We start from the raw sequence: 22,580 nt of genomic DNA, 5'->3' as shown, positions 1-22,580 counted from the left end.
GCCAGTTTTGCAACCAGAGGGGCTTGCTTTAGAAAGACGCTTCTGTGTCTGCCGCAAAACTCTGGCGGCAGCTCTGGCACCGCCTGTGTGTGTCCGCGGCTGCGTCCGTGCCCTCACACACAATCAAAATATGTAAGAAAGATAACTGGGAAAGTTGGGCCAGATTGCACGTTGTCATGGATACGGAGCGATATTTTCTCAGCCGGTTTTTGCAAGCCGACATTGCCGGCGGGTCCAGCTTTCTGCTCACTCTCAAAAAGAGGGGGGAAAGAATCACCAGTCAGAAACCCAAGATGATGTGATGAGAATAAACCCGAGAAATAAATATATACAATGACTTCGTCGGCATTGTTTATTCTGCTGAGGGAATTTGACTTTTCTGCTTACAGAGAGGAGGGTCTCTCAAGAGGGAGTGTGATAGTTGACGTTCACGAGCGCACTGTTCAGACACTGTGTTGCATGTGCATACAGATGTCTTTGCACATGTGCACGTTTCTGTGCACAGGAGTCCCATTTTAAAAGCAGATCTATGCACAGGGCCTCCACAAACGCAGGGGACACATAGGAAACGTACAACTGTGTGTGCATTGAACATAGCATGTGAATCGCTGTGAAGGTGTACAGAAATGTGTGTGTACACCTGGTCTGCTCAACTTGGGCCCTCCTGCAGATGTTGGCCTACAGCTCCATAATCCCTGGCTATTGGCCACTGTGGCTGGGAATTATGGGAGTTGTGGTCCAAAAACAGCTGGAGGGGGCGGCTAAGTTGAGCAGGCCTTGCGTACACAGAGTGGGCATGTGTGTTGGGAATAAGGGGAGGAGAAGCCGCTGCCAGTCTGTGAAGACAATCCTGAGCTAGATAGACCAATGGTCTGACTCAGTATATGGCAGCTTCCTATGTAATTGCAGGCAGTAGTGGCCAATGGGAAAGCAATCTCACGGCAGGAAGCTTCTGTAGCTCCCACCCAGCCTTCTGTAGGCTTTAGCAGATTTGTTGTCCGATGACTCGAAACGCTTTGAAAGGGAAACCGGCATCCCCAAACCACTGGATTCTGTGTGGCACATGATCATGTCACTCCGCATCACACTTAAACAGCTTTAACAGGCATCACTCCTTCTCAAGGGCCATCCTCGTACGTTACATTGTCTGTACATACGTGCCTGTTTTTGTGTGAATGACTACACATGTGTCCATTTTAAAAGTGAAGATGGGTAAAGGTCCCCTCAAATGCAGGGGACAGGTAGGACATGTACGTTATATGTATGGAACATACACATTTGATATCCTGCTCTTCCTCCAAGGAGCCCAGAGTGGTGTACTACATACTTAGGTTTCTCCTCACAACAACCCTGTGAGGTAGGTTAGGCTGAGAGAGAAGTGACTGGCCCAGAGTCACCCAGCAAGTCTCATGGCTGAATGGGGATTTGAACTCGGGTCTCCCCGGTCCTAGTCCAGCACTCTAACCACTACACCACGCTGGCTCTCCACTGGTCTTGTGGTAGCAAGCATGAATTGTCCCCTTTGCTAAGCAGGGTCCACCTTGGTTTGCATTTGATTGGGAGACTACATGTGTGAGCATTCTAAGATATTCCCCTCAGGGGATGGGGCTGCCCTGGGAAGAGCATCAGAAGGTTCCAAGTTCCCTCCCCGAAATCTTTAAGAGAGAGAGAGAGAGAGAGAGAGAGGGCTGAGAGAGATTCCTGCCTGCAACCTTGGAGAAGCCGCTACCAGTCTGTGTAGACAATACTGAGCTAGATGGACCAAGGGTCTGACTCGGTATATGGCAGCTTCCTATGAAAGCATCAGGACATCTGCTGTGGAGATCCTGGCTCCCTCCCGGTGCGTCCCTTGATCATCTGTGAGGTCTGCTGATCCAAATGGCACCTAAATACACTCTCCAAATATTAGTTTTAGAAATCATCCTCATTAAACTGGAATTCAAAGGGAGTGGAATGCAGAATAGCGTGAACCTATGAAAGCCACCTAATGGCGCAGCAGGGAAGTAACTTGCCTAGGGAGCAAAAGGTTGCTGGTTCAAATCCCCGCTGCTCTGTTTCCCAGACTATGGGAAAACACCTCTAACGGGGGGAAGCAATCTAGGAAGATGATGAAAGGCATCATCATCTCACACTGTGTGGGAGGAGGCAATGGCCAACCCCTCCTGTATTCCACCAAAGAAAACCACAGGGCTCTGTGTCCGCCAGGAGTCGACACCGACTCGACGGCACAATCTTTCCTGTCCTTTCCATGCAACGATAAAGGGACAGGGAAATCCTCTCTCATCTGTAATCCCTATAGGTTGTTCGCTGCGCTCCTTTCAGGAAGGACAGGATGTAAGCAGGCAGGATTTAAATCAATAAAAAGTCTGGCGGCTCTTGGGTGTCAAGCTCTATGCCAGAAGTGTCCAGAGTGGTTGGGATGTTGGCAATTCCGAATGGCTTCTGTGCGTGTGGGCATTCGCTGGTCTGTGTCCCCACTTATCAGACACATGGATTCATGACGACAATCTCATTTTGCTGCCAGCGATCCCCGGTGTATCTCTGAGGCTGCATACAGAGAAAATACAAAGCGACATCAAAGCGCAATTACAGCCCTGTAAACCTCTCTTTATAGGTACGCGTGTCCACGGCTATTTTTTTTTAAAGTGTGCAATTTTTGAACTGCACAAAACGTGCCGTTCCAGAGCAAAAGGAGGGGAAAGCACAGTTCTGTGAGAACATTTTTGCAGTTCAAAAATTCAAGTCATGCAAAAGCTTTATCATGTTAGATGATGGGGTCAGTGGCTGCCTGACATGACGTCCCATCTACTTTGCAATGGCATGTGTGCACGATTGCACAAGAGCACTCTTGTGCAAACACAAGAAATTGCACAAACACGGTTGTGCCATTGACGGCCATTGTTTCCAGTGGGCATCAGTCACAATTCTCTGTCTCCTGGTGAATGGAGTATCCAGCAGCTGTTTGCTGGAGTCAGTGGGTAAAGCAAGACTCATGAAGTCTCTTTTCCTGAGAAGAGCTCCACTGGATCAGACCAAAGATGCATCTGCTTCCAACCGGGCCAGTCAGCTGTTGACGGATGTAGCTTACATAAATTTGTCCGATCCCCTTGTCAAGCCATCTGAGGTAGCGGTCATCATAACATCCTGTGGCAGGGAGTTCCAAAGATCAGCCGTGTGAAAAAGTCCTCTCTTATGTCTTTCCTAAATCTCCTACTGATCCGTTTCATGAGGTCCCTAAGGTTATGGACATTTGCTGGGGGATGTCACTGGTGAATGTTGGATCAGACCAAAGATGCATCTGCTTCCAACATGGCCAGTCAGCTGTTGATAGATGTAAGGTTAAGTGTGCCATCAAGTCAATTTTGACTCCTTGCGCCCAAAGAGCTCTGTGGTTTTCTTTGGTAGAATACAGGAGGGGTTTACAATTGCCTCCTCCCGCACAGTATGAGATGATGCCTTTCAGCATGTTCCTATATTGCTGCTGCCCGATATAGTATCAGCGAGGATTCAAACCGGCAAGCTTCTGCTTGTTAATCAAGAATTTTCCCTCTGTGCCACTTAAGGTGACATTGATAGATGTAGCTTACATAAATTTGTCCAATCCCCTTGTCAAGCAATCTGAGGTAGCGGCCAACATCACATGTTGTGGCAGGGAGTTCCAAAGATTTACAGTGTGAAGAAGTACTCTCTTATGTCTAAGTCTCTTATGTCCTAAATCTCATGGGAACCTTCCTAGCTGCCTTCTACCAAGTTAGACCATTGGTCCATCTAGCTCAGTATATCTACACAGACTGGCAGCGTCTTCTCCAAGGTTGCAGGCAGGAGTCTCTCAGCCCAATCTTGGAGATGCTGCCAGGGAGGGAACTTGGAGCCTAGATGCTCTTCCCAGAGTGGCTCCATCCCCTGAGGGGGAATATCTTCCAGTGCTCACACTTCTAGTCTCCCATTCAAATGCAACCAGGGCAGACCCTGCTTAGCGAAGGGGACAAGTCATGCTTGCTACCACAAGACCAGCTCTCTTCCCATCAGTTTCATGAGATCCCTGAGGTTTTGGACATTTGCTGGTGAATGTCCCTGGTGAATGTTGACATTCCCCCAATTTCATGCAGACTGCAGCAGACCTCTCCGCCCTGTTGTAGCAGCCATGCAGAGGCAATCACAGACTCATCCTGTTCCTAATCGCTCGGGGCAAACGGTTTTTAAAACAGCGCTGAAATTTACTGCTCTGTCTGTATAGCTCATAAATAATATAGCGTCGGGGATCGGCTCTATGCTTTGAATGTAAAGTGGCTGTGAGCTTTAAGATGGTCCTAGAAGAACACAAGGCTGGCTAGTGATTTGCACTGCATAGGAAAAGCAACTTAGCTGAAGACGGTGTGTGTGTGTGTGTGTTGGGGGGGGATGTTGATTCTCTTGGGCATGGACTGCATACTGATGGGACACCTGGCAGGGAAAGGAAGGAGATTGTGCCAATGAGACTCCAAAAACAAGCAACAGCAGCTTCCATGGTCTGGCTGATTTGAAAGGCGGGGAAACATGAAATGGTCTCCCTCTATTAGGGGTGTGCATGGAACCAGCTAGTCCGATTCGGTTTGAATCCGAAGTTTGTTCTTGCAGAGGAAGATCTTCGTTGGGCTAAATTTTGTTCTTGCTTGTCCTATGCACTTTGGATTTCTTTTGTTCAGTCGGGATCGTGATAAAAGTTTCCCCCTAGTTAAGCATGATTGGATATATTTCCCCTATGTCAAGAAATAAAGGTTTAAGGGCCTCCCCACTGGAAGAGACCCCATTGCTAGTTGGGGTGTGCTGGAGTTTATTTCTTCCATAATCTGCCAGTCAAGTTGGAGTTGCTCAGTTTGGCTGGCAGTAGATCTGAGACAGATGAAATGAAGTACTTCCTTTTCCAATGCGTAATTAATGCATGGAATTTGCTATCATCAGAAGTGGAACTCATTGCCACAAAATGTGGCTTTATGGGGGGGGGATTTACATTACATCAGAGCTTGACAGATCCCAGGTGCCAGGGAGCCATGGTGCCTAGAAATTTAATCATGGCACCCGGAGTAGGATATTCAGGCAGAGTTATTTAATAAAATCTTGATTTGTCCCAGGCAGCCCTGTTTCTGCTCTAAGGAAGAGCAGAATTCTTCCTTAGAAAAGTTACTTGTAAAGGGCATGAAGAGAAGCTCATTTATCCTCCGCCACTAAGTCTAGTGATTTTATCAAGGGCTCCTAAATCTCTGGGTTGGCTCTCAGATTTATTTATTTTTAATTCAAGACAAAAATCCATGGCGTCTATCAGTGATTACTAGGCATGATAGTCATGTGGAATCTCCAGATTCACTGGCAGATTGCTATCCAGCCCGGGTGTGTGTGTGTGTGTGTGTGTGTGTGTGTGTGTGTGAGAGAGAGAGGGGGGGGGAGGGAGGGAGAAAGAGGGAGAGGGAGGGGGAGGAGAGGGGGGAGGGGGGAGGGAGGGAGAGAAGGAGGGAGGGAGGGGGGAGGGGAGAGAAAAAAGTAGGGGAGGGATGGAGAGGGAGGGGGAGAGAGGGACAGAGAGAGAGAGAGAGAGAGAGAGAGATTGATTTTCCAAAATGCAATTAAAATATTTTCCAAAAGACAACACAATATTTTCCTAGCATCGCTATAAAATCCAGCTTCCTTGCGTCTCTCTAGCCTAACGCTTCTCAACCCTCCCTTTTGTCTTGCAGCCATGAAAGCTGACCGGAAGCGTTTGAAGGGGGAGAAGACTGACCTGGTGAGCCAGATGCAGCAGCTCTACGCCACCCTGGAAAGCCGCGAGGAGCAGCTACGGGATTTCATCCGGAACTACGAGCAACATCGAAAAGTAGGGCCTTGTGCCATAGGCCGTGGCATTAACTGTGCATAATTGAGTGTCGGCATAGAGGCGGGTGGGGGGGGTGATACTCATGGAGGAGCAGAGGAGGTGAGGCCTCTGAAAGGCTCTTCTCCGTGATAGGTAAGTAGAGCCTCCAGGTTTAGAAGCAGTCTACCACTGAATACCAGGGAGGACTACAGCAGGACCTTGATATCGGCTAGATGGACCAAGGGTGTGACTACAGCTTCCTAGATTTAGCAGCAGGGAAGCAACCGGCCCAGCCCAGCAGCCCTCCCAGTGACTGTTGCTGGTGTCTAGATTTTGTTTCTTTTTAGACTCTGAGGCCGAGCATCTTCAGTTCCACTTGCCAGCTCACCAGTGACTTGTGCCGCTCACTAGCGAGCAGGACACTCAGTACCCCACAGATCTCCTCACCGGAGGTCTCGTTTCCACTGCGATTTTTGAGAAAGTAAGAAACAGCAGGAATCCTTTCTGAGCAGGAAGAAAGGGCTCCCGCTGTTCCTTACTGTCTCCATCTCCCAGTGCAAACGCTAGAAGACCCACTTCTCTCCTAAGCCGTCTGCCGGTAGGCCAGAAAAGGGTCTGAGAGGAGAGAGGGGATTCCTGGTGACCACAGATAACAGCTGAGTCTAGGCTGTTCGCGAAGCGTCAATTTGTGGGTGTGAGTCCTTTCAGGGAAAGGAGCCATTTCCTCATTCTTTTTGCTTTGTAAACTGCTTTGAGAAGTTTTCGTTGAGCCTGCATAGTATTACTATTACTGTTGCTATTACTCATAACTTTACTCATAACCTTACTCATGAACCTTACTCATATTACTGATAACCTTCCTCAGAATCGAGCCAGCTCACACTCGAACCGGTGCGAAGGCTGGACGTCGGACCACAGTGGATCCGGTTCGGTCTGAGGTTGAGCCAAACTGCTCGGGCTGGTTCAGGGCTAGTTCAAGGGGGTGGGGGCTCACAATTTTAATTGTGATTTAATTTAATTTAATTTTTAGCCATTTTAATCTATCTCTTAAGTGATATATTAGTCAGCAAGATTGAAGTACTTGCCCCCGCAGGGAGGGGGTCTGTAGTGGGAGGGCTGTGGGAGGGTATTACGCCTACCCCTTCTGGCCTCCCCCTGAGCCTTCCGGATCTGATTCAGCCCATTTCGGAACTGTTTTGGTCCTCTGTGTGCATGCAACAGCCATGTCTTTGCCTTCTGTGCATGTGCACGGGCCATTTGCATGACCACACGTGGTCAGCTCCGGTTCGGATTTGAACCGAATCGGAAAACCCGGTTCTGTGTGCATCCCTAGTCCTAGCTTCTTCTCTGGGCAAGAATGGGCGTTCATCTGATCTTTGCACATCTCTAGCCAGTCAGAGTAGCGCTTTGGAAAGGGTAAGGTTCAAAGAGACCCCGGAAGGTTCTTAGAGGCCTGAGCCGAGTCAGGACCCTGCTGTCTCTGGTCCCTTTGCAGGAAAGTGAAGACGCAGTCAAGGCGCTTGCGAAAGAGAAAGATCTGCTGGAGCGGGAGAAGTGGGAGTTACGCCGGCAAGCCAAAGAGGCCACAGACCACGCCAGTGCCCTTCGGTCGCAGCTGGACCTGAAAGACAACCGCATGAAGGAACTAGAAGCTGAGCTAGCCATGGTGAGCGCGCCCCCCCACGCCCCACCATCCAGGGGTCTGTGGCTTTCTGGGGTTGCATTGGCCTCCTTCAGGACTCCCTGCTGTAGAGGCTTCCTGCCCTGAGCAAGGGGGTTTGGTCTAGGACAGGCCTGCTCAACTTAGGCCCCCCAGCTGGTTTTGGACTACAACTCCCATAATCCCCAGCCAGTGGCCAATAGCCAGGGATTATGGGAATTGTAGGCCAACATCTGCAGGAGGGCCGAAGTTGAGCAGACCTGGTCTAGGACCACCAAGCTGCCTTCCAACTCCACAGTTGTGTGATTCTGTGCTTCTCCCTCAGCTGGCCTTCTGGGTCACTGACCCAGGGGTCGTCCCATGCAACTGGTTGCCAAGAAATTTAGGGCTGACAAAAGGACTTTTTCACCCAACGCATGGACCTATGGAATCCTCTGCCACAAGATGTGGTGACAGCCAACAGCCTGGATGGCTTGAAGAGGGGTTTGGATAAATTCATGGAGGATGGGTCAATCAGTGGCTGCTACTCTGAGGGCTATAGGCCACCTCCAGGCTCCAAGGCAGGATGCCTCTGAGTACCAGTTGCAGGGGAGTAACAGCAGGAGAGAGGGCATGCCCTCACCTCTTGCCTGTGGGCTTCCTAGAGGCATTTGGTGGGCCACTTTGTGAAGCAGGATGCTGGACTAGATAGGCATTCTTGGGCCTGATCCAGCAGGGCTGACCTTATGTTCTTAGGAGCATCTCCTTGCTGCCTGAATGGCATCGTCTGCAGTTATTCCCCATGAATCAAGTAGAGAGGCGAGATTGCTCAGCTCTTCTCCCTTTCCCTTAGAAATGGAGTGATATGTCTGCTAACACACTCCAAGGGCGCTGTGGACTTCATCATCCCTTGCTGTGCAACTTAGAATACAACACTCTGGTTTGGGTTTTGGGGTTTTTTTAAAGCAACTTCCTTCTCCTTGTGGCTGCAAAAGCAAGCCTGAAAGGGTGTGAAGAGGGCCTGGAAGAATCCCTGAAGGCAGAGGGGAAACTGAGCGGAGGGCAGGGCAAGGGTCTTTGGGTAATGGAAGGGTGGGGGGAAACGAATATGCACTGGAGGAAGGAATGGAGGCCCTGGCAAACTCTGCTTGGTACAAAATTCTAAATTTAAAAAATGCAAGGAGGGAGAATTTGCAAAGTGTTGGGAGCCTGGGAAGCAAGAACGGGGAATCCGGAACTCTATAATCTGGAGACAAACTTGCATGAGATGGCCTGCCCTGCGTTTGGTTTGGATTAGACGCTCTCCTGTTCTTTGTTGTGCGAGTGTTGCAAGTTATCGTTCTTGAATTATTAGCTAGCTCAACAGACGGCGAGATGGAGCTGGGAGGAGATGTTTTGAACCAATGAATAAAGGATGAGGTGTGCCATGTCTGAGAAAACAGAAATGAAATTCTTCTCACTGCATCAAAAGGATGTCCTGAGTCCACACACACGCACACTTTCCTGAAATTTCATTTTCCTGCGGTAAAAGTGGATATGTCCATAATAACTATGTACAAACACACACTACGTTCGACAGTCTTACCTGTACGCAGGTACAATTATTTGATGTATTATGTATGTGTTGTGCTGAACACAGCCACAGCAGTACACTTTCTTTCTATACCTGCATTTCAGGGGGCCTGTACTTTTCAAATGAACACGGGTACCATCATACACAGGGGGGCGTAGCAAGGTTGGAGTGGGCCCAGAGACAAGATTTCAAAATGCCCCCCATCACTGAAGCTCAGTTCATGAAGTAAAGAAATCTTAAAAGAGGCTGAATAGTGGTAACAAAAAGCAGTGTGTGTGTGTGTGTGTGTGTGTATCTCCTATGTGCCACAACAGAACATCATCCTAAATTATTTTTTTTAAGGTTTTGTCAATTGTGGACGATGCAAGTCATTTAATGGTACTAGAGAAAGACATGCTGTTCTGGTAGCTCCAGGTCTTAACACTCACGTCAATTTCGGAGGATGGATACAACTGAAGGAAGCCCGGGCGGGTGCGTGGCTGGGGAGTCAGTCATGTGACTTGCCTCTGGGGGACCCCCCAAGGCAGTGGGCCCCCAGACAACTGTCTCCCCTTGCCCTAGTATAGTTACGCCCCTGGTCATTCACACAAAAACTTGTATGTGGGTACAGAAATCTAAACTCAGGTATACTATCGTGTCTGAATAGCACTGTGATGAACATGAATGAATTGAGGGAATGAATGGGTGGATGGATTTTATTACAGTCAATGACCAGCAAGCAAAATAAAAAATATAATTAAAGTAAAATCAAATCAAAACAACAGGACTGGGTACTAGAGCATAAGAACATATACACACAGAAGTCTCAATTACAGTTCACCAACTGCTCCCGTCTCAGTTTACATGCTACGGCACAGGATCTTGCTCACCCAGCTGTAATTGCTGTATACTGGTCTGACAGAAGGAAGGGGTTCAATCCAGGCAATGCGGATGTCCCACAGTATAAAAGAACATGTGAGATGGACTCGATAGTGCCCGAACCACATGGACATAGCTGGTTTCTGAGTGGTTTGCTCTTAAATCTGCCCTCCAAAATGGCAAAAGGAAGGGCATTAAACCTCGCCAGCAAGAAAGCTCTCCTCTAATTTAGAGGGGGTCAGATTTGTGCGGTACGCAGCTGGCTGAGGGTAAAGATGAACATCATCTTTTGTTCAAATGTTTGTACAAATTTTCAAACCTGCAGCAGAGGAGCAGCAGGAAGGAAGGTGTTGCAAAGTTAAAGCAACCTTGCCAACCTGAAGAGAGGGTTAGATGGATAACTTGAAGGGAAGACCGGTACCTCTCATAGAATCACCGAGTTGGAAGGGACCATGCCCATCAATGAGTACTCAGTGCAGGCATCTGGTAGAACATCCCTCATGGACCTCTGCTTAGAAACCTCCAGCGACGGAGAGGCACAGTGTTCCAAAGAGCGTTATGGTTCAGAAATTCCTCCTGACGTCTAGCTGGAATCTGCTTCCTTGTCTGGTGAACCCTGCTCCAAGCCCTGCCCTCAGGACTCCTCAATAGCAGGGATTCTCAACGTTGGGTCCTCAGCTGTTTTTGGACTTCAACTCCCATAATCTCTGACCAAAGGCCACTGGGACTGGGGATTATGGGAGCTGGAGTCCAAAAACATCTGAGGACCCAGCGTTGAGAATCCCTGCTCTATAGGGTACTAATTGGAGCATAAATAAAGATGAAAGTAGGGGAGGGGGCAGCCAGTCGTGGCCAACCTAGATAGATGTCCAGGAGCCGGAGGGGCGCGTGTGATCTGCTCCTTGTGTCCACCCTTTTGCTCCCTCAGGCGAAGCAGTCCTTAGCGACCCTGACGAAGGACGTCCCCAAGCGGCATTCCTTAGCCATGCCTGGCGAGACGGTGCTCAACGGAAACCAGGAGTGGGTGATGCAAGCCGACCTCCCGCTCACGGCCGCCATCCGACAGAGCCAGCAGACCCTCTACCACGCACACCCCCAACACACAGTCGACCGGCAAGGTGAGTTGCTAGACCCGCCCACCCTCCTCAGGGCACCCAGCCCCTTCCCCAAAATAGCATGTTCCTGGGAGAGCCAGTTGAGAACCAAGAAGCATATTAGTGATCGCTATTGATACGTATTAATATGAAGACACACACACACACTACTAACTGAGCCAAGAGGCACCTTTTAAAAGTGGTGATTCTCTTGTATTTAGCAGGGGGAGAGCAACTGGCCCGATCCATCCCCAGCACAGCATCCCTCCAGTGGCTGTTGCTGGGGTCTCTCTTAGGTTTCTTTTTTTAGATTGTGAGCCCTTTGGGGACAAGGAGCCATTTTATTAATTAATACCACTGGTACCTATATTGGGCAGCAGTGATATAGGAAGATGCTGAAAGGCATCGTCTCAGACTGTGTGGGAGATGGCAATGGTCAACCCCTCCTGTATTCTACCAAAGACAACCACAGGGCTCTTTGGGCGCCAGGAGTTGACACCGACTCGATGGCACACTTTACCTTTAAACCGCTTTGGGAACTTTGGTTGCAAAGCAGTATAGAAATATTTGTCGTATATTCACAGGCGTGAATTCACAGACCCCTGCTAACTGAGCAAAGAGACACTTTTTAAAGTGGTGGCTCCTTTATATTTAGCAGGGGGAGAGCAACTGGCCCTATCCATCCCCTGCACAGCATCCCTCCAGGGACTGTTGCTGATGTTTCTTTTTGATATTGTGAGTACTTTGGGGACAGGGAGCCATTTTATTTATTTATTTATTTATATCTTTGGGAACTTTGGTTGAAAAGCAGTATATAAATATTCGACGTATTCGTAAGAGTTTTAGCTTGTCCAACCTTTAGCACAGGATCCGATAAGAAGTATAAGACAGCAGGCCCTGTGCCCTAAGAGTGACCTTACAGATGATTGTGAGTCAGAAGCTGTCTCCCATGTAGTGGTTAGACTCCCAAGGGCAAAGGTAATATAAAGTGTGCTGTCGAGTCGATGTTGACTCCTGGTGCCCACAGAGCCCTGTGGTTTTCTTTTGGTAGAATACAGGAGGAGTTTCCCATTGCCTCCTCCCATGCAGTATGAGATGATGCCTTTCAGCATCTTCCTATATCACTGCTGCCCGATATATTGTTGTTGTTGTTGTTGTTGTTGTTGTTGTTGTTGTTGTTATTATTATTATTATTATTATTATTATTATTATTATTATTATACATTTATATCCTGCTGGGATTCGAACCGGCAACCTTCTGCTTCTTCGTCAAGCATTACCCTGCTGCACCACTTCTATGACATATATTTAATTGGTTGGACTTTCCTATGAGTATAATCTATGCAAAATGACTTTGCCTGTTCAAAGTTGGGCCTCACCTCCTGGTCACAAATACATAGATGATTCTTATTGTTATTAGAGTGGTGATTCTCTTTCTTGAGCAGGGGGAGAGCAACTGGCCCTATCCATCCCAGGCACAGCATCCCTCCAGTGGCTGTTGCTGGTGTTCCTGTTATGTTTCTTTTTAGACTGTGAGCCCCTTGGGGACAGGGATCCATCTTCTCTCTCTCTCTCTCTCTTTGTAAACCACTTTGTACACTTTTGTTGAAAGCAGTATATAAATGTTCGTAGTATTCGTATTATTATTGACATGTTCAGCCCCCACCCCTCGCTTCCTCCAAGGAGCTTAGGAAAGCATTCCTAATTCTCCCCCCCCCCACCTCATTTTATGCTCACAATGGCCTTACTAAAAAAGAACGACTCGCCCCGTATCGGGTTCCTGGCTGAGCCGGGCTTTCCATCCAGGTCGTGTTGGCAACGACAAAGGATCTGTCCAAAGTCACCACGTATTGTGATGTACTGGTGGTTTTCGGTGGTTTTCAAAGTGCAGGTCACAACCCAGGATGGATGTAAAATCTGACACGGGATATTAGGCACAAGGTCCCTGGCGAATTGCAATGTTTACGAGCTCTTAAAATATCATCCACCACAGTCTCATTATGGTCATTCAGAGATCAGACCGAGTGCTTGTTTCTGCCAAGACTGCTAAACTGAAGTAGTTTAAACAGCATGTATGGCCCTACTGGGGCAATTTTAGGGAAACTCTTATGGGAAGAAATTATTCTTTCGGATTGCGGGAATAATTGATTGCCTTCAACAGGGTCGTGAGAAAAGGCGTTTTGCAAATGCTGAGCTCAATTGTACCAGGTCTGCGATATCCACAGCCTGGAGAGCATTGCCCTGACAGAAGTTATTCCTGCGCAGGCTGCGTGCAGATGTCTGACTTTCTCTAACTCTGGTGTGAGCACCCTGCACCGTGCATTTTCTGCTAGGTTGCCTCATTGGAGCAAAAGTAGAGCTCTGGAGCTGAACATTTATTTACTTGATTTATTTGCATTCATATCTCGCTCTTCCTCCAGGGAGGCCAGAGTGGTATACACGGAGGTCATTCACACAATCAAAAAACATTCTACCTGGGTTTGGGGAGCTGTATGTGCTCCCGATTTTTGGTTGTGTGGAAGCAAGGTAGGAGGAAAAACCGGGTAGAAGTGATTGTGTGGAAGCAAGGGAGGAGAAGAGCAGGGAGTTATTCACACATGTCTTCATGCTGTGGGGTAAATGTTGAGCAAAGCCACTTCGAATCACACTTGGGGTATTTATTATTATAATATTATTATAATATTATTATAGTATTTATATTATAATATTATATATATATATATATATATATATATATAATATAATATATTATATATTATATATATTATATAATAATATATTATATAATAGTAATAATAGTAATAATAGTAATAATAATAATAATAATAATAATAATAATAATAATAATTATTATTATTATTATTATTATTATTATTATTATTATTATTATTATTCGATTTCTATACCGCCCTTCCAAAATGGCTCAGGGTGGTTTACACAGAGAAATAATAAACAAATAAGATGGCTCCCTGTCCCCAAAGGGCTCACAGTCTAAAAAGAAACACAAGATAGACCCCAGCAACAGTCACTGGAGGGATACTGTGCTGGGGGTGGATACGGCCAGTTACTCTCCCCCTTCTAAATAAAGAGAATCACCACGTTAAAAAGTGCCTCTTTACTAAGTTAGCAGAGTATTGAGGGGAAGCTGCCCCTCCCCTCTGCTCTCAGGCTTTGTTTTGATGCAAGTTCACATGGCATGCCTCCATGTTTTCCTTCTAGCCAGTGGTGGGGGGAGCTTTCTAAAGAGCTATATCTGTATTTCTAAAGAGAGTAGCCCTCTTATCATGCTAATGATTCTACCGGTGCCTCTCTCTATTTGCTCTGGCGTTTTCAGACAAAGTCGCTTAAAACCAGCATTTTTAAAAACCCAGAAATACACCGAGATAAGCTCAAATTCACAAGACAAAGCCCATTTTGTGTGTGGAGTGGGTCCAAGGAGAATCAGGGCAGAAGCCCTGTGTGTCAAGCCTCCTCGGTAGCTTTTCCTCCTCCCTTGCTTCCACGCAATCACTTCTACCCAGGCTTTCCTTCTGCCTTGCTTCCGCACACAAAAATTTGGAGCCCACAAACCAGTTTTGATTGTGCGAATGACCTCACGGGTTGTGCTTTATCCTCACAACAACCCTGTGAGGTAGGTTAGGCGGAGAGATCAGAGTCGCCCCCTGGGTTTCATGGCTGAACAGGGATTTGAACTCGGGTCTCCCTGCTCCTCGTCAAACCACTACAGCCCAGAAGGAGACTCGTCTCACGCACCCTCTCTGCTCTTTGCCTTGCAGCGGTCCGGGTGAGCCCGTGCCATTCTCGGCAGCCTTCCATCATCTCCGACGCCTCGGCGGCAGAAGGCGACCGCTCGTCCACGCCCAGCGACATCAACTCGCCGAGGCACCGAACGCATTCGCTGTGCAATGTAAGGCGCCTCTGCAGGTCATTGGTTGTTCCTAACCCCGTTCTTCTAACCCGCTTGCTCGCTTCGCCATTGGTCTGTTTGCTGCCATTGCTGCCATTGCTGCTTTTTAAAAAATACGCCAAATAAGCTCTTCCAATTCTCTCGCCTTTTACTAGGAAGCTGTTTCCGTTGTCACCCGTTTGGGGGGATCACATTCGTCAAAAGTGGAGTCATGTTTAAAAAATAAATAAATAAGAATTACACATCAGCTCTAAAGGCCTGTTTGCAAGGCATTACACTGTAAGTGCGAACAGGTGTCTTTTTAGAGGTACATGTAGGAATATAGGAAGCTGCCTTCTACCGAGTCAGACCCTTGGTCCATTGTCTACCCTGGCTGGCAGCAGCTTCTCCGAGGTTGCAGGCAGGAGTCTCTTTCAGCCATCTCCTATCTATCTGGAGATGCCGGGAAGGGAACCTTCTGTATGCAAGGAGGCAGATATCATCTATCTATCTATCTGTCTATCTATCTATCTATCTATCTATCTATCTATCTATCTATCTATCTATCTATTTGACATACTCTTATACCACCCCAAAACATATATCTCTGGGTGGTTTCCAACAGAACAAAATTAACGACAACCAAAAATTAAAACACCAGCTAACACAATACATGACCACAAAAAACGAAAACTTTCGCTCACATAAACAACAGCCGAAAATGAAAACATTAGAACAATTTTTAAAAAATTAAAACCATGTTTTGAAACAATGTTAAAACTATTAAAACCGTATTTAATTAAAAGCCAGGGTGAAGAGATGCAGGAGTGGAGAGCTGGTCTGGTGGTAGCAAGCATGACTTGTCCCCATAGCTGAGCAGGGTCCACCCTGGTTGCATCTGAATGGGAGACTAGAAGTGTGAGCACTGGAAGAGATTCCCCTTAAGAGATGGAGCCATTCTGGGAAGAGCAGAAGGTTCCAAGTTCCCTCCCTGGCAGCATCTCCAAGATAGGGCTGAGAGAGACTCCTGCAACCTTGGAGAAGCCGCTGCCCGTCTGTGATGATTATACTGAGCTAGATAGACCAATGGTCTGACTCAGTATATGGCAGTTTCCTATGTTCCTATCTCTAAAGATTTTTTAATTGTCCAAGATGGGGAGGCTCTTCTTTCAATAATAAGCTTACGGCGCTCACATGTAATCTCTTGACAAACCAGACTCTGGCATCTAAATGAGCCAGACAAATGTTCAAAATGACTTATTCAAAATAGAAAGCACTGAGCTTACAAAGATTTTTCTTTTCTTTTCTTTTCTTTTCTTTTCTTTTCTTTTCTTTTCTTGACAAGTCAGATCAGATCAGATCTTCCAGGGATCTCCTGGAATTCTGCTTTCCACATGAATGGCAGCCCCCTAGGGTGGGTCAGTCAGGACTGGAAGGAGGGGTGCATTCCTCCGGATGGATGGGTGTCCCTGTTTAAATTGCTGCTCTGAAACTGCTCTTTGGTCCGCAGGGAACGACATAGGCAGCTGCCATATACTGAGTCAGACCTTTGGTCCATCTAGCTCAGTACTGTCTACCCAGACTGGCAGTGGCTTCTCCAAGGTTGCAGGCAGGAATCTCTCGCAGCCCTGTCTTGGAGATGCTGCCAGGGAGGGAACTGAGAACCTGCAGATGCTCTTCTCAGAGCGGCTCCATCCCCTGAGGGGAATCTCTTACCGTGCGCACAGTTCTAGTCTCCCATCCAAATGCAAACCAGGGTGGACCCTGCTTAGCAACGGGGGCAATCCTTGCTTGTTACCACAAGGCCATCTGCCCTCCTTCCCTTCTGGCTGCACTATTCTACTGACTCACCTTTGCCGTTTTGTGGCGAGTCGACTTTCTGCTTGGCAAGGACTAGAGGCAGAGAGGTCCAATCCCTCTAGGGGAGGAGCCCTGTGTTAAAAGGCACACTGCACTCTTTGGGGATGCATGTCCAGTCTGAAAAGCGGCCACCTCTGGCTTGAGTTTAGCGTGGGGCATAGGCAGCGGACTCAGTGGGCAGCTGCCGTTTACTGAGTCAGATCCTTGTCCATCTAGCTCAGTATTGTCAACACTGACTGGCAGCATCTCCAGGGCTTTAGACAGGAGTCTTTCCCCTAGGTACATCAGATGCAGTCTGCTTCCAAGTGAAACCACCAGTCCGTCTATCTCAGTATCGTCTACTCTGACTGGCAGCACCTCTCCACCTTTTCAGGCCCTGCCTAGAAATTGAATCTAGAACCTTCTGAACAGATGCCCTACCACCAGGCCCATCCCATCCCATCTCTTTTATTTCACAGTAACGGGCCATATACCTTGGGGAAGGAGCCATGAATTTTGCCACACCCTGCTTGCAGCTCTGCAGAGGCCCTTGTCTTATCCGTGTGCTCCGTTCCAGCCTGACGTGTCTTTTTCTTCTCGCAGGGAGATAGTCCTGGACCGGTACAGAAGAACTTGCACAACCCAATTGTCCAGGTATGAACCGGACCCTCCTCCAGGGGCTAGAGCCAAAGCAAAACCTGCAGAAAGGGGCACATTAAAAAAAACAACAACCTCAAAAGCTGGGACTTATCCTGGCTAGTTACGTTCCTGGGCTTCTCTGGGAAGGCAAGAGTTTGAACCACTTCAGGCCTGGCCAGATGCATTGCACTTCTCAGACACTTGTGTTCTTTCTTTCTTTTAAAATATTTTTTAGTTTGCATTTATATCCCGCTCAAGGAGCTCAGAGTGCATGCTTATTTTTATCCTCACAACAACCCTGTGAGGAAGGTTAGGCTGAGAGATACATGACTGGCCCAGAGTCACCCAGTGTGTTTCATGGCTGAATGGAGATTCGAACTCAGGTCTTCCTAGTCCTAGTCCCACATTCTAACCACTACTACACGATGCGGGCTCTCTTATTTTCAACTATCTAAAAACCCAAACTGGAAAACGGAACTGAGGTCTAAAGCTACCTTAGTAGATCAATGGCATTTAGACCTTAAAGTGAGTTTGAACCAAAGATCCATCCTACATATTGAAGGTATTATCATGAACAAGCAAAACTGGCTTTTTTGCTCGCTCGCGAGAACCAGCAAGCAAGATCTGCCCGCCCAGATCCCGAAGGAGGATCATCTACAGCAGGGATTCACAACGTTGGGTCCCCAGATGTTATTGGACTTCAACTCCCATAATCCCCTGCCAAAGGCCACTAGGGCTGGGAATTATGGGATTTGAAGTCCAATAACGTCTGAGGACCCAACGTTGAGAATCCCTGGTCTACTTTTCAGCTTCTCCCCGCAAAAGAGGATAGCCTTTCCCACTTAACCGTGGGAAGAGCTTCTGTGGTTTCTAGCCTCACTGGTCCTCTAGCTAAGAGGTCATCCACACAATTAAAAATTGTGTTCTACCCGGGTTTGGGAGCTGTGTGGGCTCCCGATTGCCAGTTGTGTGGAAGCAAGGGAGGAGGAAGACCTGGGTAGAAGTGATGGTGTGGAAGCAAACATCAGAGGCTATTCTTGAGTTTGGGTCACCACAGAATGGGCACTGCTTGGTTCTGCAAAGGGTGTGAAATGTCATACCTACCAACGGTTCACGGATGAAAATGGGCACGCCTATGAATGTGTGGGAACAAGCAATGTGGAAGGGGTGGCCAGGCAACGGGGCGGGGGTGTGGGGTACAATTCAGACCACAAACATGCTGCAAGCAGGCAACAAAGCATGTGACCTGCCGAACCAAGGATTCCAGATGCCCCAAGCAGATGTCTAAGCTGATGTTGTGCACCCATTTCTGTGCAGGTGCACGAGATACAGGATGCATTGGAGATTTATTTTCTAGAGATTCTGGGGAGTCTTTAGACAAACCAGCAGATTGCCAGTGTGGTGTAGTGGTTAGAGTGCTGGACTAGGACTGGGGAGAGCCGAGTTCAAATCCCCCTTCAGCCATGAGACATGCTGGGTGACTTTGGGCCAGCCACTTCTCTCTCAGCCTAACCTACTTCACAGGGTTGTTGTGAGGAGAAGCTTAAGTATGTAGTACACCGCTCTGGGCTCCTTGGAGGAAAAGCAGGATATAAAATATAATGAATGAATGGATGGATGAATGAATAAAATCCTGAAGAATGAGAAATCACATTAAAAACACTTTTAAATCACATCTCCTCCAGAATGGAGGTGTGCATTCACATATCGGCCAAATTTACGCCAAAGTCCCTGCAATTCGGGTTTTTCAGTGCACGTTAAGAGTGTAGCCCAATTTATATCCGGGGTAAAAAAAAAAATCCACTCTTTGTGTCGGTTTTTGGGGGGCGACTTCGAACTCACAGTAAAGCCTTGCAGAAAATCCTCCGTAAAGCGTCCTGTCTGGGAAAACTCCTGGGCGCTTTCCAGATTGCATGCTACAACACAGGTAAAATGTTTCGGCTTGGCAGGATCGTATTGAAAATGACCCCCAGAATCTCCAACTCCTACAATGGGAAAATACAGTCATTTTTCTGCCACTGACTTGCAACGTTGTAGCACTATAGCGCAAAGATAAAATCCGAAAGAAGGCATCGGAAATGTGAATGACACCTTGATGTCAGCACAGGGACTTTGATGTCACAATACAGCAAGTGCGGAAGCACACTTAGCAGATCTGTAGAGACACTGTTGTAGGGTTTAATCTGGAAAGTACCCTGGACGCTTTCCAGATTACACCCTGCAACGGGTCACAACATATCTCTGAAGTGTGCTTCTGCACTTTCTGTGTTGTGACACTGCAGTCGCTGTGCAGACAGCAGGGCGCCGTTCACATTTCCGATGCCTTCTTTCGGACTTTATCGCTGTGATATAGTGCAAGGATGTCGTATATCCAGCGTAAAGAAGTTGCTGTTTTTTTGGGTTGTTCATTTTCGCGAGACTGCTCCCCCTGCTGGGCACTTTGCTATTTACGTTTTGGATGCGATTTACCTGCACGGAAGCATTTTGCTGCTGTTGAGCGGCTAATCTGGAAAGCACCCAGGTCAATATGGACACCCAGGGTCACCAAGGTCAATATGGCTTCAACCCTTTTCGGGTGGTTCCCCCAACATCGCCACAATATGTTCCCTGCCTCTGCTTTCGTGACTGCCTCTTTCAGTGCCGGAAATCCTCTTTCCCTTCCCAGTCTCTAGAGGACCTCGAAGACCAAAAACGGAAAAAGAAGAAAGAGAAGATGGGTTTCGGCTCCATCTCCCGGGTTTTTGCCAGAGGGAAGCAACGGAAGTCTCTCGACCCTGGCCTCTTCGACGGTACCGCTCCCGACTATTACATAGAGGAGGACGCAGACTGGTGACCCCCTGCTCCTCCTCCTGCTTCTGGTGCGCGTGCGTGTGTGGGAGTGTCTGTGTGCGCGAGCAAAACGCCTCTAACCCCGCCCAGCGGATCGTGAGCCCATCGCTTCTCCTCTCCTGTCGCCCTCTGTACATATTCCCCGACGATCCTGTGTGTGAATCCCGTTCACTGTTGTCTATGGAGCAATGCCAGTCGTGATGTGTCCCTTGCCCTGGTTCTGTTCTGGGGTGGGTGGGGTGGGGCTCTTTCCCACCCCCCCTCCAATTTTTCTCCTTCGTTTTTTCCCCCCCATCTTTGATTTGTGTTTTGGGTTATCCTCCCGCTCCCCCCCCTTCTTTTTACAAAACTTGAAAAACTTGAAGGACTGCTGTGTATTTGTAAATAACCACCACGGTGACGACGAAATGAAATGATTGTGCACTGTGGGCTTTGTCAGTGTTTCTTGTCCAAAAAGCTGTTCTTCTTGTGCTCATCCAGAGAGGTGGCTGCATTGCGTGCGTTTGCTGGGAGGGCGGCCGGCCGAGGGGGGGCCCTCAAGGACACACAGCATCTTAGGGGTGGCGATGTGGCCGGCCAAAGCCAACCTCCAGCCACGGACACACACTTTTCTGAATCCCTGGTGACCCCGATTTGAATCAAGGTATGTTTAAAAAATAAAAAAAAATACCCACAATTCCACAGATAAGGGAACACATGTTGAAGGGTTAGTTTATGGGGCCAACTAGATTTCCAAGTTAGTCCCCAGCATATACTTGGAGATTGAGCCCCCGACACACACACACACACACACACACACACACACACACACACACACACACACCGCTCCCAAGAGGCCAGGAGAAGCCATCCCTGGTTTATGCCTTCATGCCTAAAGAGAAATCTCACTGTGAGGCGAGGGGTCCCTGTAACTGATACACCGTGGTTTCTTAAAAATATGCCCCTGTTGCTGGGAGCAGCTGCAGCCACATTGGGGAGACAGGGATGGACTGGTCCCCTTGGGAATATCCCAGTCCGGTCCCTGGATGTTAGGAACACAGGAACACAGGAAGCTGCCATCTACTGAGTCAGACCCTTGGTCTCTCTAGCTCAGTATTGTCTACCCAGATTGGCAGCGGCTTCTCCAAGGCTGCAGGCAGGAGTCTCTCTCAGCCCTACCTTGGAGATGCTGCCAGGGAGGGAACCTGGAACCTAGATGCTCTTCCCAGAGCGGCTCCATCCCCTGAGGGGAATATCTTCCAGTGCTCACACATCAAGTCTCCCATTCATTTGCAACCAAGGCAGACCCTGCTTAGCTAAGGGGACAAGCCATGCTTGCTACCACAAGATCAGCTCTCCTCTCCAGCTTTCTTTCTTTTTTTAACAAAGCAAGACCTTTTCCTTGTAGGCACAGAAGGACCAGCGTGCGGGCAGGATTCTCCCCACTAACTCCTTCGAAGGTGCTGGCTCCCGCCTTCCAGTGCTCTGACCATTCCAAAGCTCTGAGCTAACTGGCCCTCATTTTTAAATTTCCTAAAAGTTAAATGTTATTTTGTAAGTGCTGCTGAATGCAACAAAATCCCTTTAAACAACCCAGGATATTTGGGTTGATGTTCTGCTGATGATTCTGTTGATGTCGATGATTCTGTGGCATCGAATCACAGAATGCCAGAGCTGGAAGGCACCTGGGAGGTCATCTAGTCCACCCCGCCTGCTCAGTGCAGGGTACTGCTTCCGCCTCCGCGACAAGTGTCCCTCCAACCTCTGTTTGAAAACTTCCAGCGAGGGAGGGCCCACCGCTGCATGGGGCAGACAGTTCCACTGTCCACACAGCCCTTGCTTTAACAAATTCTGCCTAATGTCTAGCCTAAATCTACTTCCTTGTCGTGTCAAGCCCCGGGCTCTAATCCTGCTCTCAGGAGCAACAAGTCTGCTCCTTTGGCAGCCCTTCAGATACCTGAAGATGGCGATCATGTCTTCATTTCATGTCATAGAATCATAGGTTAGCGTTGGAAGGGACCTTAAGAGGCCTTCTAGTCCAACCCCCCCCCTGCTGCTGCATTCCCGATACATGGCCGTCCAGCATCTGTTTAAAAACCACCAGCAAAATAGAGCCAGGGACGGAGAACAAGCGACAGTCTTACCCAGTGGCTCCCAACAGTTTTTTGTGACAGGGGATGATGGGAGTTGTAGTTCAGCGACAGCAGTCGGAACCCAGGTTGGGAGCCACTAGTCTTACCACTAGCGAGAATATCCTCTTGGGAACATAGGAAGCTGCCTTCTACTGAGTCAGACCCTTGGCCCATCTCGCTCAGGATTGTCAACCCAGACTGGCAGCATCTTCTCCAAGGTTGCAGGCCGGAGTCTCTCTCAGCCTGGTCTTGGAGATGCTGCCAGGGAGGGGACTTGGAACCTAA

At 48.2% G+C, this 22,580-nt stretch overlaps 1 protein-coding gene across 3 annotated transcripts in view; it reads left to right on the top strand.

Moving 5' to 3' along the window:
• The window catches only part of KAZN (kazrin, periplakin interacting protein), a 288,079-nt gene extending 267,636 nt beyond the window's left edge, over positions 1-20,443 (top strand). For 2 of the 3 annotated variants that reach the window (XM_053281101.1, XM_053281102.1), the window contains 6 exons: positions 5,712-5,848; positions 7,323-7,493; positions 10,826-11,015; positions 14,768-14,898; positions 17,320-17,370; positions 20,021-20,443. In XM_053281101.1, coding sequence (XP_053137076.1) covers positions 5,712-5,848; positions 7,323-7,493; positions 10,826-11,015; positions 14,768-14,898; positions 17,320-17,370; positions 20,021-20,188 — 848 coding nt within the window. In that variant the 3' untranslated portion in view covers positions 20,189-20,443. The remainder of the gene's footprint in view (positions 1-5,711; positions 5,849-7,322; positions 7,494-10,825; positions 11,016-14,767; positions 14,899-17,319; positions 17,371-20,020) is intronic. The other variant, XM_053281100.1, reaches the window with a different exon arrangement.
• Positions 20,444-22,580: the final 2,137 nt, after the last annotated feature.

Source organism: Hemicordylus capensis, chromosome 16 (genome assembly GCF_027244095.1).
Source record: "Hemicordylus capensis ecotype Gifberg chromosome 16, rHemCap1.1.pri, whole genome shotgun sequence".
Lineage (NCBI taxonomy): Eukaryota > Metazoa > Chordata > Lepidosauria > Squamata > Cordylidae > Hemicordylus > Hemicordylus capensis.
The sequence above is the reverse complement of the archived record's forward strand: the minus strand, read 5'-3'. Positions and strand labels throughout refer to the sequence as shown.